Source organism: Mobula hypostoma, chromosome 2 (genome assembly GCF_963921235.1).
Source record: "Mobula hypostoma chromosome 2, sMobHyp1.1, whole genome shotgun sequence".
Classification (NCBI taxonomy): Eukaryota; Metazoa; Chordata; class Chondrichthyes; order Myliobatiformes; family Myliobatidae; genus Mobula; species Mobula hypostoma.
Window position 1 is genome coordinate 176272879 of NC_086098.1, and position 13328 is coordinate 176286206.

Consider the following 13328-nt stretch of genomic DNA (forward strand, 5'->3'; position numbering starts at 1 on the left):
CATCTTTACTGCTCACTATCTTAGATTTATTTCTGTTTTCCCCTTCCTCCGCTCTATCATTCCGGTTCCCATCCCCCTGCCAAATTAGTTTAAACCCTCCCTAACCGCTCTATTAAACTTTCCCGCCAGGATATTGGTCCCCTTCGGGTTCAGGTGTAACCTGTCCTTTTTGAACAGGTCATACTTCCCCCAGAAGAGATCCCAATTACCCAAGAATCTGAAGCCCTGCCCCCTACACCAGTGTCTCATCCACGCATTCATCTGCCTGGTCCGACTATTCTTGCCCTTGCTAGCACGTGGCACAGGTAGCAATCCCGAGATTACTACCCTGGAGGTCCTGCTTCTCACCTTCCTTCCTAACTCCTGGAAATCTCTCTTCAGGACCTCCTCCTTTGTCCTATCTATGTCATTGGTACCAACATGTACCAAGACAACTGGCTGCTCACCCTCCCCCTTTAGAATATTCAGGACCCGATCCGAGACATCCCGTACCCTGGCACCTGGGAGGCAACACACCATGCGGGTATCTCTGTCAGGCTCACAGAATCTCCTGTCTGTTCCCCTGACTATGGAATCCCCCATGACTACCACATTTCTCTTCACCCTCCTTCTCTCCTGCACAACAGCGCCAGGCTCAATGCCAGAGACCCGGTCACCGTGGGCGTCCCCTGTCAGGTCATCCCCCTCAACAGCATCCAGAACAAGGTATTTGTTGCTGAGGGGGACAGCCACAAGTGTGCTCTCCACTGTCCGGGCATTTTCCTTCCCTCTCTTGACAGTGACCCAGTTTTCTGACTCCTATAGCCTAGGGATGACTACCTCCCTGTAGCTCCTGTCTATCACCTCTTCACTTTCCCTGATAAGCAGTAGGTCATCAAGCTGCAGCTCCAGATCCCTAACACGGTCTCTGAGGAGCTGCAACTTGGTGCACCTGGCGCAAATGTGGCCATCAGGGAGGCTGGAGGTCTCCCAGGATTCCCACATCTGACACCCTGAACAAAGCAGGGTTAGGCCATCTTCCTTCCTCATGGAAAATAGCAGTAGTTGTGCCTATTCTAAAACCCGGGAAACCCCTGTCTGATCCATCTAATTATAGGCCTATATTGTTAATCCTCATTAATGTAAACTTATAGAATGTCTCACCCTGTCTCTTGCAAAAACGCCATCCCCTTCTCGCAATTCCTCCGTCTCCGCTGCATCTGCTCTCAGGATGAGGCTTTTCATTCCAGGACGAGGGAGATGTCTTCATTTTTTAAAGAAAGGGGCTTCCCTTCCTCCACTATCAACTCTGCTCTTAAACGCATCTCCCCCATTTCACGTACATCTGCTCTCACTCCATCCTCCCACCACCCCACTAGGAATAGGGTTCCCCTGGTCCTCACCTACCACCCCACCAGCCTCCGGGTCCAACATATTATTCTCCGTAACTTCCGCCACCTCCAACGGGATCCCACCACTAAGCACATCTTTCCCTCCCCCCCTCTCTCTGCATTCCGCAGGGATCGCTCCCTACACAACTCCCTTGTCCATTCGTCCCCCCCCATCCCTCCCCACTGATCTCCCTCCTGGCACTTATCCGTGTAAGCGGAACAAGTTCAACAGTGGATATAGACCTTCCACTTAGCAAATCAGAAGCTAAGGTCAAGAATTAGGGGACTATGGCACAATTTGTGGGATAATGGACATAAGGGAGACTCCTTTATAGAACTACTAGGTTTATGAGAGAAGGGGATAAAATAAGAAGGGGAGAGATTCCTTTATCACAAATTAGAATTGGGCATACTGTGCTTAATTATTTGTTGTATCTTGTTGGAAAATATCATTCTGCGTTGTGTAGGTTTTGTCATCATTATGAAAGTTAAGTATATACTATCACGGTGTGACAAACAAGAAAATCTGCGGATATTGGAAATCCAAACTAAAACACACAAAATACTGGTGGAACTCAGCAGGTCAGGCAGCATCGATGGAAAACAGTAGACAGTCGACGTTTCGGGCCGAGACCATTCTTCAGGTCGGAAACGCCGATTGTTTACTCTTTTCCATTATTACAGTGTGAACCTTGTAAGTTTGAAAGAAATCAAATGCAGGCTTCATTACACTCTTTAGGGGTTCATAGTTTTCATTTAAAACTAAGTTATGGGAGTGACTTTAATTCACAGTAGCGTTTTACATTACGTTTGGGGTAATTTAGCTTTCATTTGAAAGAGATTAAGTTAGACTGCCAATCGCCATAAAAAGAATTTCGATGGTGCATTATCCGGAAGCTGGGCAGCAGCAAATGATTGACGGGCGGCTTCCTCCCCGGTACTAATGATTGACGTGAGCTGGAGCTCGCGAGAGCAGAGGAGTGGCGCATGCGTGTTGCTCGCAGGACGCCGCGGAGGGATGGGGTGAGTGGAGTCGGGATAGCAGCCGAGGGGATTTCCCTGCGTTCTCGGTGTCGAGTGGTGTGTGAATCAGGAGCCGGGCCTGACAGTGGTCGGGGACCGGAGCCCGGAGCCGCGAGGGTTTGGTAGGGGGAGACTCCAGCGCCTTGCGTCGGTCTCCACACCCTCTCAGCACATCCATAGTCTGTAAAGAGGCGGGTCCCCACCGCAGCTGTCCGAGGGCAGTGTACTTTGGTAGTGATGTGACTGGGAGGGCACCTCCTACCGCCAGCCAAGCGAGGTCTTGGTAGGTCAACAGGCAGGTGCCAGGGCTCAGTGAGGCCGTCTTCCCGGTGGTGATAGGAGTAACAGCGTCCCTTCACATTGCATCAGAATTAGGTAATTCTGCCGACTTACGTCGTGAGATTTGTTGTCTTTGCGGCAGCGGTACAATGCTATACATAATATAAAAAAAGTTTAGTAAGTAGTGCAAAAATAGAAATAAAAAAGGCAGTGAGATAGTGTTCATGGGTTTAACGCCCATTCAGAAATCGGATTGCAGAAGCTTTTCCTGATCGTTGAGACTGTGTCTTCAGGCTTCCGTACGAGCCTTTCTCACGGGTGAAACCTGCACTTGGTTGCCTTTAAAATAATACATTCACAGTATGGTGGTCTCTTCACCGGATAAGTCAAAGGCAATTGGGGACTGCTTTGCAGAACACCTCTATTTAGTCTGTTTTTTTTTCATAAATACGGTACAGCTGTCAATCTCAAGGCAATTGACATATTTAGATATGTTGCATAAAATCTTTTATCATTCTGAATTTTATCATGTGGGGACACTGTGGTTTAAGTTGGTAGCAGATGTTGCTTACAAGCTGAGTTTGAGACCGCACACACATGAGAGTGCTCTTAGTTTAATCAGAATCCGGTATAATATCATTGACATATGTTGTGAAATTTGTTAACTTTGGGGTAGCAGTACAATGCAATACAAATATTAAAACTGAATTACAGTATGTGTATATATATATTAAATAGTAAAAATAAGTAGAGCAAAAACAGAAATTTTAAAAAAAGTATTGCGGTTGTGTTCATGGGTTCAATGTCCATTCAGAAATCATATGGTAGAGGGGATGAAACTATTCCTAAATCGTTCAGGCCCCTATTCCTCCTTTCTGATGGTAGCAATGAAAACAAGGCTGCGGAAAGGATTGCAATTGAGGTTGCTCTCTGCTTTTACCTAATAGAATCACCATATGAAATCTGGTCTTTCTCAAAGTTGAGCTTATTGTCATCTGCACAAGTGCATGCATGCACAGGTGCAGTTAAAAACTTGCTTGCAGCTGCATCACAGGCACACAGCATCATGCAAACAGTATTCACAAGAAAAACATAAATTATTAACAATTTTTATAAGGAAGAACACAATTGGATCAAAACTAACCCACAAAGTCCATTTTAGTGCAAGTGATCGAAGTGGTCATAATGTGGTAGTGATTAGGGTTTTGCAGGTTGGCTCAAAAACTAAATGGTTAAAGCTGTTGTTGAACCTGGTGGTGTGGGGCCTCACTGTACCTCCTGCTCAATGGTAGCTGCAAGAAGGTGCCATGGTCTTGATAGTGTGGATCTTTCATGATGGGTCTTGCCTTCTTGAGGTAGTGTCTCCTGTAGATGGTGGGGAGGCACCTAGTGATGTATTGGACAGAAGCCATTACTCTGCAGCTTCACATTCCTGTGCATTCAGATTGCCATGCTAGAACATGATGCAGTCAGTCAGGATGCTTTCAACAGTACTGCTGTAGAAGTTTGTTCGAGTACTTGGTAACAAGTGGAACCTCTTTAACCTCCAAAAAATGGTGGTATGCTTTCCCTGTGATTGCCTGCATGTGTTGGGCCCAGCACAGGTCGTCCAGTATGTTCACGGCCAGGAATTTAAAGCTGCTAGCTCTGTCCACCACCAATCTTCCATTGTAGATAGGTGCACGTTCACCTCCTGAAGGTTACGTTTCTGAAGTTGACAATCAGCTTTTTATTTTACTAATGTTGAGCGAGGAGTTGTTGCCACTAATCAACAGGTGTCCTATCTTGCTTCTGTAGTCTTACAGTAGTGAAAGTTTGTGAACCCTGTAGAATTTTCTCTATTTCTGCATAAATATGACCTAAAATGTGATCAGATCTTCACGCAGGTCCTAAAACTAGATAAAGAGAACCCAATTAAATAAATAACACAAAAAATTATGCTTGTATTTATTGAGAAAAATGATCCAATAATACATGTATTTGTTGGAAAAAGTATGTGAACTTTTGCTTTCAGTAATTAGTGGACCCCCTTGTACAGCAATAACTTCAACCAACATTTCCGGTAACTGTTGATCAGTCCTGTACATCGGCTTGGAGGAATTTTGGCCATTCCTCCTTTCAAAACTGCTTCAACTTTGGGATGTTAGTGGACCTCCTTGCATGAATTACTTGCTTCAGGTCCTTCTGCAACATTTCTAGAAGGATTAAGGTCAGGACTTTGACTTGGCCATTTCGAAACATGAACCATTAAACCATACTGGTATTGATTCACTCTTGTCTTTCGGATTATTGTCTTGTTGCATTATCCGACTTCTATTAAACTTCAGGTGACGGACTACGGCCCTGACATTCTCCTGTAAAATTCTGATTTGATGGAGACAGACGTGAGAGTACGGAGGAACATCTGGAGCAACTTCTGAAATGCCCGCTTCGCTGCCGCTGCTACTGGGTGGTCCGGAATCTGCGGAGGAGAAGGCCCCGAATGCTTGGCTTTGCTTGTTTCGGTGGCCGGTGCGAGGTCGATGGTGCTTGAGAGGCTGTATCGGAGGGGCTGGTCGGAGGCTTGAAATTTTCGGACGGACGGACTCAGTGTCGGCTGTGGTCGGGTGCTTCCAATGCATCGGCAGTTGTCGGTGCCTGGAGGTTTATGGCAGGGAGTTTCTCCCTTTTGCTGCCTGCTATCGGGGACTTGGGAATTTATCGGGACTTTGAGACTTGTTTTTACCGTGCCCATGGTCTGCTCTTTATCAAATTATGGTATTGCTTTGCACTGCTGTAACTATATGTTATAATTCTGTCAGTGTTAGTCTTTGGTTTGTCCTGTTTTTCTGTGATATCACTCTGGAGGAACATTGTATCATTTCTTAATGCATGCATGCATTTCTAAATGATATTAAACGAGGACTGCGTGTTCTCATAATCTAAAATGTCTTGATACAATTTTGAATTTATTGTTACCTCAATGATTGCAAGCTGTCCAGGCCCTGAGGCAGCAAAGCAGCCTCAAACCATGTTGCTCCTTCCACCATGCCTCACAGTTGGGATGAGGTTTTGGTGTTGGTGTGCGGTGCCTTTTTTCCTCCAAACGTAGTGGTGAGCATTTCTGCTAAAAATTTCAACTTTTGTCTCATCTGTCCACAGAACAATGTCCCAGAAGCATTGTAGAACATCCAGGTGGTCTTTTGCAAACTTGAGACGTGCAGCAATTTTTTTTTGGGAGAGCAGTTTCCTCTGTGTTGTCCTTCCATAAACGCTGTTCTTGTTCAGTGTTTTTCTTTTAGTGGACACATGAACAGAGACGTTAGCAAGTTCTAGAGATTTCTGCCTACTTGGGTTCTTTCTCGCCTCTTTCAGCATTGCACATTATGCTCTTGGTGTGATCTTTGCAGGATGCCCACTCTTAGGGAGAGTAGCAAAGTTACTGAGTTTCCTCCATTTGCAGACAATTTTCTCTCACTGTGGACTGCTGAATACAGTTCTTTGGAAATGCTTTTGTAGCCTTTTCCAGCTTCATGCATCTCTACAATTCTTCTGAGGTCCTCTGAAAGTTGTTTTGATTGAGGCATTGTGTACAGATCTTTCTTGAGAAGAGCAGGCTCTGTCAGTAACCTGACTTTGTGTCTTTTTTTTATCGGGAAAGGCACCTCTACAATCCACACCTCCAATCTCATCTCATTGATTGGGACACCTGACTCTAAATAGCTTTTGTAGAAGGCATTACCCCAGAGGTTCACATACTTTTTCCAACAGATACATATAATATGGGATCATTTTTCTCAATAGATAAATGAGCAAGTATAATGGTTTTGTGTTATTTATTTAAGTGGGTTCTCTTTATCTAGTTATAGGACTTGCATGAAGATCTGATCACATTTTAGAAACATAGAAAGCCTACAGCACAATACAGGCCCTATGGCCAACAATGCTGTGCCGAACATGTACTTTAGAAATCACCTAGGGTTACCCATAGCCCTCTATTTTTCTTTCTTTCTTTTTAAATCATTTTATTGAATAAGTATACAAAAAGGTAAGCCATATAGGCACTAATACACTGTTAGAATATAATAAAATTACAGGAGGTATTAATACAAAAAAAAGATACAGACAATGTAATTTAAACATAACATACTAAGGTAACATAATAGTATACTAATTTATATATATATATATATATATCTCAATAGAGAAAAGGAAAAAAACCCACCGTGCAACTAACTAAAAGCAAAGCAAAGCAATGGGCTAACTTGGAACCAAGCAGAGTTAAAAAAAAAACTTAAAATCACGTCCTCAATCCTGACCTCCATTAAACACAGTTTAAAAAAAAACAAGAAGGGTATATAAATATGGAGCAAAAAAAAGGAGAGAAAAAAAAATTACATTAAATGAAAATATTGAATAAAAGATCTCCAGGTCTGTTCAAATTTAAGTGAGGAATCATAAAGATTGCTTCTAATTTTCTCCAAATTCAAGCATAATATCGTCTGAGAAAACCAAAAAAAGGTAGTTGGAGCATTAAGGTCGTTCCAATGTTGTAAGATACATCTTTTCGCCATTAAAGTAAGAAATGCAATCATTCTACGGGCTGAAGGAGAAAGATTACTGGAAATTTTAGGTAGTCCAAAGATAGCAGTAATAGGGTGAGGAGAGATATCTATATTCAATACCTTGGAGATAATATTAAAAATGTCTCTCCAAAAAATTTCCAGAGTAGGACAAGACCAAAACATATGAGTTAAAGAGGCTATCTGCCCCGGACATCTATCACAAAAAGGATTAATATGAGAATAAAAGTGAGCTAATTTATCCTTGGACATATGTGCTCTATGAACAACTTTAAATTGAATTAGGGAATGTTTAGCACAGATAGAGGAAGTATTGACTAATTGTAAAATCTGCCCCCAGTCATCCGCGGAAATGATAGACCCCAATTCCTGTTCCCAATCTACCCTAATCTTATCAAATGGAGCTTTCCTAAGTTTCATAATATTATAAATCATAGCCGATGCACCTTTCTGACATGGATTAAGGTTAATTATAGTATCTAAAATGTATGTAGGAGGAAGCATTGGAAAAGAAGAAAGTATAGTACTTAGGAAATTTCTAACTTGTAGATACCTAAAAAAAATGTATTCTTGATAAATTATATTTATTAGATAATTGTTCAAAAGACATAAGGGAACCATCTAAAAATAAATCCAAAAACCGTGAAATACCCTTAGTCTTCCAAATTTGAAAAGCACAATCCGTAAAAGAGGGAGGAAAAAATATGTTACCTAAGATAGGAATCGCTAGCCCAAATTGGTTAAGATCAAAAAATTTTCTGAATTGAAACCAAATACGTAAGGTATATTTAACTATCGGGTTAGATACCTGTTTGAGGCGTTTCAAATCAAAAGGAAGAGAGGAACCTAAAATAGAGCCAAGTGTATAGCCCTGAACAGATTGTAATTCCAATGCTACCCATTTAGGAATGGCAACATACATCAAAGTTGCTGGTGAACGCAGCAGGCCAAGCAGCATCTAGAGGAAGAGGTGCAGTCGACGTTTCAGGCCGAGACCCTTCGTCAGGACTAACTGAAGGAAGAGTGAGTAAGGGATTTGAAAGTTGGAGGGGGAGGGGCAGATCCAAAATGATAGGAGAAGACAGGAGGGGGAGGGATAGAGCCGAGAGCTGGACAGGTGATAGGCAAAAGGGGATACGAGAGGATCATGGGACAGGAGGTCCGGGAAGAAAGACGGGGGGGGGGGGGTGACCCAGAGGATGGGCAAGAGGTATATTCAGAGGGACAGAGGGAGAAAAAGGAGAGTGAGAGAAAGAATGTGTGCATAAAAATGAGTAACAGATGGGGTACAAGGGGGAGGTGGGGCCTTAGCGGAAGTTAGAGAAGTCGATGTTCATGCCATCAGGTTGGAGGCTACCCAGACGGATATAAGGTGTTGTTCCTCCAACCTGAGTGTGGCTTCATCTTTACAGTAGAGGAGGCCGTGGACAGACATGTCAGAATGGGAATGGGATGTGGAATTAAAATGTGTGGCCACTGGGAGATCCTGCTTTCTCTGGCGGACAGAGCGTAGATGTTCAGCAAAGCGGTCTCCCAGTCTGCGTCGGGTCTCACCAATATATAAAAGGTCACATCGGGAGCACCGGACGCAGTATATCACCCCAGTCGACTCACAGGTGAAGTGATGCCTCACCTGGAAGGACAGTTTGGGGCCCTGAATGGTGGTAAGGGAGGAAGTGTAAGGGCATGTGTAGCACTTGTTCCGCTTACACGGATAAGTGCCAGGAGGGAGATCAGTGGGGAGGGATGGGGGGGGACGAATGGACAAGGGAGTTGCGTAGGGAGCGATCCCTGCGGAATGCAGAGGGGGGGGAGGGAAAGATGTGCTTAGTGGTGGGATCCCGTTGGAGGTGGCGGAAGTTACGGAAAATAATATGTTGGACCCGGAGGCTGGTGGGGTGGTAGGTGAGGACCAGGGGAACCCTATTCCTAGTGGGGTGGTGGGAGGATGGAGTGAGAGCAGATGTACATGAAATGGGGGAGATACGTTTAAGAGCAGAGTTGATAGTGGAGGAAGGGAAGCCCCTTTCTTTAAAAAAGGAAGGCATCTCCCTCATCCTAGAATGAAAAGCCTCATCCTGAGAGCAGATGCGGCGGAGACAGAGGAATTGCGAGAAGGGGATGGCGTTTTTGCAAGAGACAGGGTGAGAAGAGGAATAGTCCAGATAGCTGTGAGAGTCAGTAGGCTTATAGTAGACATCAGTGGATAAGCTGTCTCCAGAGATAGAGACAGAAAGATCTAGAAAGGGGAGGGAGGTGTCGGAAATGGACCAGGTAAACTTGAGGGCAGGGTGAAAGTTGGAGGCAAAGTTAATAAAGTCAACGAGTTCTGCATGCGTGCAGGAAGCAGCGCCAATGCAGTCGTCGATGTAGCGAAGGAAAAGTGGGGGACAGATACCAGAATAGGCACTTTGCCTCCAACTTTCACCCTGCCCTCAAGTTTACCTGGTCCATTTCCGACACTTCCCTCCCCTTTCTAGATCTTTCTGTCTCTGTCTCTGGAGACAGCTTATCCACTGATGTCTACTATAAGCCTACTGACTCTCACAGCTATCTGGACTATTCCTCTTCTCACCCTGTCTCTTGCAAAAACGCCATCCCCTTCTCGCAATTCCTCCGTCTCCGCCGCATCTGCTCTCAGGATGAGGCTTTTCATTCTAGGACGAGGGAGATGTCTTCCTTTTTTAAAGAAAGGGGCTTCCCTTCCTCCACTATCAACTCTGCTCTTAAACGTATCTCCCCCATTTCACGTACATCTGCTCTCACTTCATCCTCCCACCACCCCACTAGGAATAGGGTTCCCCTGGTCCTCACCTACCACCCCACCAGCCTCCGGGTCCAACATATTATTCTCCGTAACTTCCGCCACCTCCAATGGGATCCCACCACTAAGCACATCTTTCCCTCCCCCCCTCTCTCTGCATTCCGCAGGGATCGCTCCCTATGCAACTCCCTTGTCCATTCGTCCCCCCCATCCCTCCCCACTGATCTCCCTCCTGGCACTTATCCGTGTAAGCGTAACAAGTGCTACACATGCCCTTACACTTCCTCCCTTACCACCATTCAGGGCCCCAAATAGTCCTTCCAGGTGAGGCATCACTTCACCTGTGAGTCGACTGGGGTGATATACTGCGTCTGGTGCTCCCGATGTGGCCTTTTATATATTGGTGAGACCCGACGCAGACTGGGAGACCGCTTTGCTGAACATCTACGCTCTGTCCGCCAGAGAAAGCAGGATCTCCCAGTGGCCACACATTTTAATTCCACATCCCATTCCCATTCTGACATGTCTGTCCACGGCCTCCTCTACTGTGGAGATGAAGCCACACTCAGGTTGGAGGAACAACACCTTATATTCCGTCTGGGTAGCCTCCAACCTGATGGCATGAACATCGACTTCTCTAACTTCCGCTAAGGCCCCACCTCCCCCTTGTACCCCATCTGTTACTCATTTTTATGCACACATTCTTTCTCTCACTCTCCTTTTTCTCCCTCTGTCCCTCTGAATATACCTCTTGCCCATCCTCTGGGTCACCCCCCCCTTGTCTTTCTTCCCGGACCTCCTGTCCCATGATCCTCTCGTATCCCCTTTTGCCTATCACCTGTCCAGCTCTCGGCTCTATCCCTCCCCCTCCTGTCTTCTCCTATCATTTTGCATCTCCCCCCTCCCCCTCCAACTTTCAAATCCCTTACTCACTCTTCCTTCAGTTAGTCCTGACGAAGGGTCTCGGCCTGAAACGTCGACTGCGCCTCTTCCTATAGATGCTGCTTGGCCTGCTGCGTTCACCAGCAACTTTGATGTATGTTGCTTGAATTTCCAGCATCTGCAGAATTCCTGTTGTTTGCATTTAGGAATGGATAGTATATCCTGGTCAATTAACCAAAATTTCATATGTCGAATATTAATTGCCCAATAATAGAATCTAAAGTTAGGTAATGCTAAACCTCCACCTCTCTTAGCTTTCTGTAAATGTATTTTACCCAGTCTCGGGTTTTTATTTTGCCAAATAAATGAAGAAATTTTTGAGTCAACTTTAGCAAAAAAAGATTTTGGAACAAAGATTGGTAATGCCTGAAATATATATAGAAATTTTGGCAAAAAAAACATTTTAACTGCATTAATACGACCAATCAAAGTTAAATATAAAGGAAACCATTTAGATGAAAGTTGAATAATATGGTCAATTAAGGGTAAAAAGTTAATCTTAAATAAATCTTTGTATTTACAAGTAATTTTAATCCCAAGATATAAAAAATAATTATTAATCAATTTAAATGGAAAGTTATGATATAAGGGAAGTTGTTTATTAATCGGGAAAAGTTCACTCTTACTAAGATTTAATTTATAACCTGAAAAGAGACTAAATTGTGCTAATAACTCTAAAACAGCAGGGATGGATTTTTGAGGATTAGAAATATATAAAAGTAAGTCATCAGCATAGAGTGATATTTTATGGGACTTTAAGCCCCGAGTTATCCCAGTAATATTTGGAGATTCTCGAATGGCAATTGCAAGAGGTTCTAATGCAATATCAAATAATAAAAGACGAAGAGGACAACCTTGTCGAGTACCTCGAAAAAGAGGGGAAAAAAGGTGAGCTTAGAGAGTTGTTACGGACCGAGGCCACAGGAGAATGATATAACAGTTTGATCCAGGATATAAATTTCGAGCTAAAATTAAACATTTCAAGCACCTTAAATAAGTAAGGCCATTCTACTCTATCAAAAGCTTTCTCAGCATCTAAAGAGATAACACACTCAGGAACATTTTGTGAGGGGGTATAAACAATATTTAACAGTGTGCGAATGTTATAAAAAGAGTAACGACCTTTAATAAAACCTGTTTAGTCTTCCGAAATAATAAAAGGAAGTACTTTTTCTAATCTGTTTGCTAATAACTTAGAAAAAACTTTAGAATCAACATTTAATAAAGATATTGGTCTATAAGATGCACACTGAGCAGGATCTTTATCCTTCTTTAATATTAGAGAGATTGACGCTCTATTGAAAGATTCGGGAAGTTTACCAAGTTTTAATGAAGCCTCAAAAACCCTACAGAACCAAGGGATTAATGAAGGTGCAAAACATTTATAAAATTCTACGGTAAACCCATCAGGGCCAGGAGCTTTCCCCAAATTCATAGAGGAAATAACATTCTTAATCTCATCAGTGGTAATGGGAGTATCTAACATAGAAGACATATCCTGTGAAATCTCAGGGAAGTCTAGGTTATCTAAAAAATCATTCATATATTTAGAGTCTCGAGGAGACTGATTGACATAAGGAAGAATAAAAATCACAGAAGGTTTGATTAATCCCCGCATGATCAGTATCAGTCGGTCATTTTGGTTATAAATCTGATTAATTTGAGATGTAGCATAATTAGACTTCAATTGATTAGCCAGCAGTTTGCCAATTTTGTCACTGTGTACATAAAATTCACTTCTTGTTTTCTTTAATTGGTTTACAATCGAGGACGAAAGTAATAAACTGTGTTCCATTTGAAGTTCAGCTCTTTGTTTATATAACTCCTCAGAGGGAGCTGTAACATATTTCTTATCAATTTCCTTAATCTTGCCCACAATTACCAACTCATCCTGCTTCAGCTTCTTCCTCAAAGCAGCAGAATACGAGATGATCTGACCACGAATATAAGCTTTAAAATATCCCAAAGAATGTTCACAGAAATATCCTCTGTATAGTTGATTGTAAAAAAAAAGATCAATCTGTTCATTCATAAAGTTAACGAAGTCCGAGTCCTGAAGCAACAGCGAATTAAAACGCCATTGTCTATTATTTTGTGTATTGGCCTGAATTTTAATAGAAAGCTTAAGTGGAGCATGATCCGAAATGGTTATAGAGTCATAATCACATTTAATCACTGAAGAAATAAGACGAGAGTCAATAAAGAAATAATCAATTCTTGAATAGGAATGGTGAACATGTGGAAAAAAAAGAAAAATCTTTTTCCTGAGGATGCAAAAAACGCCAAATGTCCGTCGATCCAGAATCAGAGAGGAATGAATTAATCAAAGTTGCAGATTTATTAGGTAAGGTCCGTAGAGGAGCCGAACAGTCCAAAGCTGGAGATAAA

General features: G+C 43.0%; 1 protein-coding gene across 2 annotated transcripts in view; it reads left to right on the plus strand.

Annotated features, from left to right (window-relative positions):
• The first annotated feature begins 2349 nt into the window (after nt 1-2349).
• cyldb (cylindromatosis (turban tumor syndrome), b) overlaps nt 2350-13328 on the plus strand; it is a 92603-nt gene continuing 81624 nt past the window's right edge. The window contains exon 1 of one of the 2 annotated variants that reach the window (XM_063041139.1): nt 2350-2393. In XM_063041139.1, coding sequence (XP_062897209.1) covers nt 2358-2393 — 36 coding nt within the window. In that variant the 5' untranslated portion in view covers nt 2350-2357. The other variant, XM_063041140.1, reaches the window with a different exon arrangement.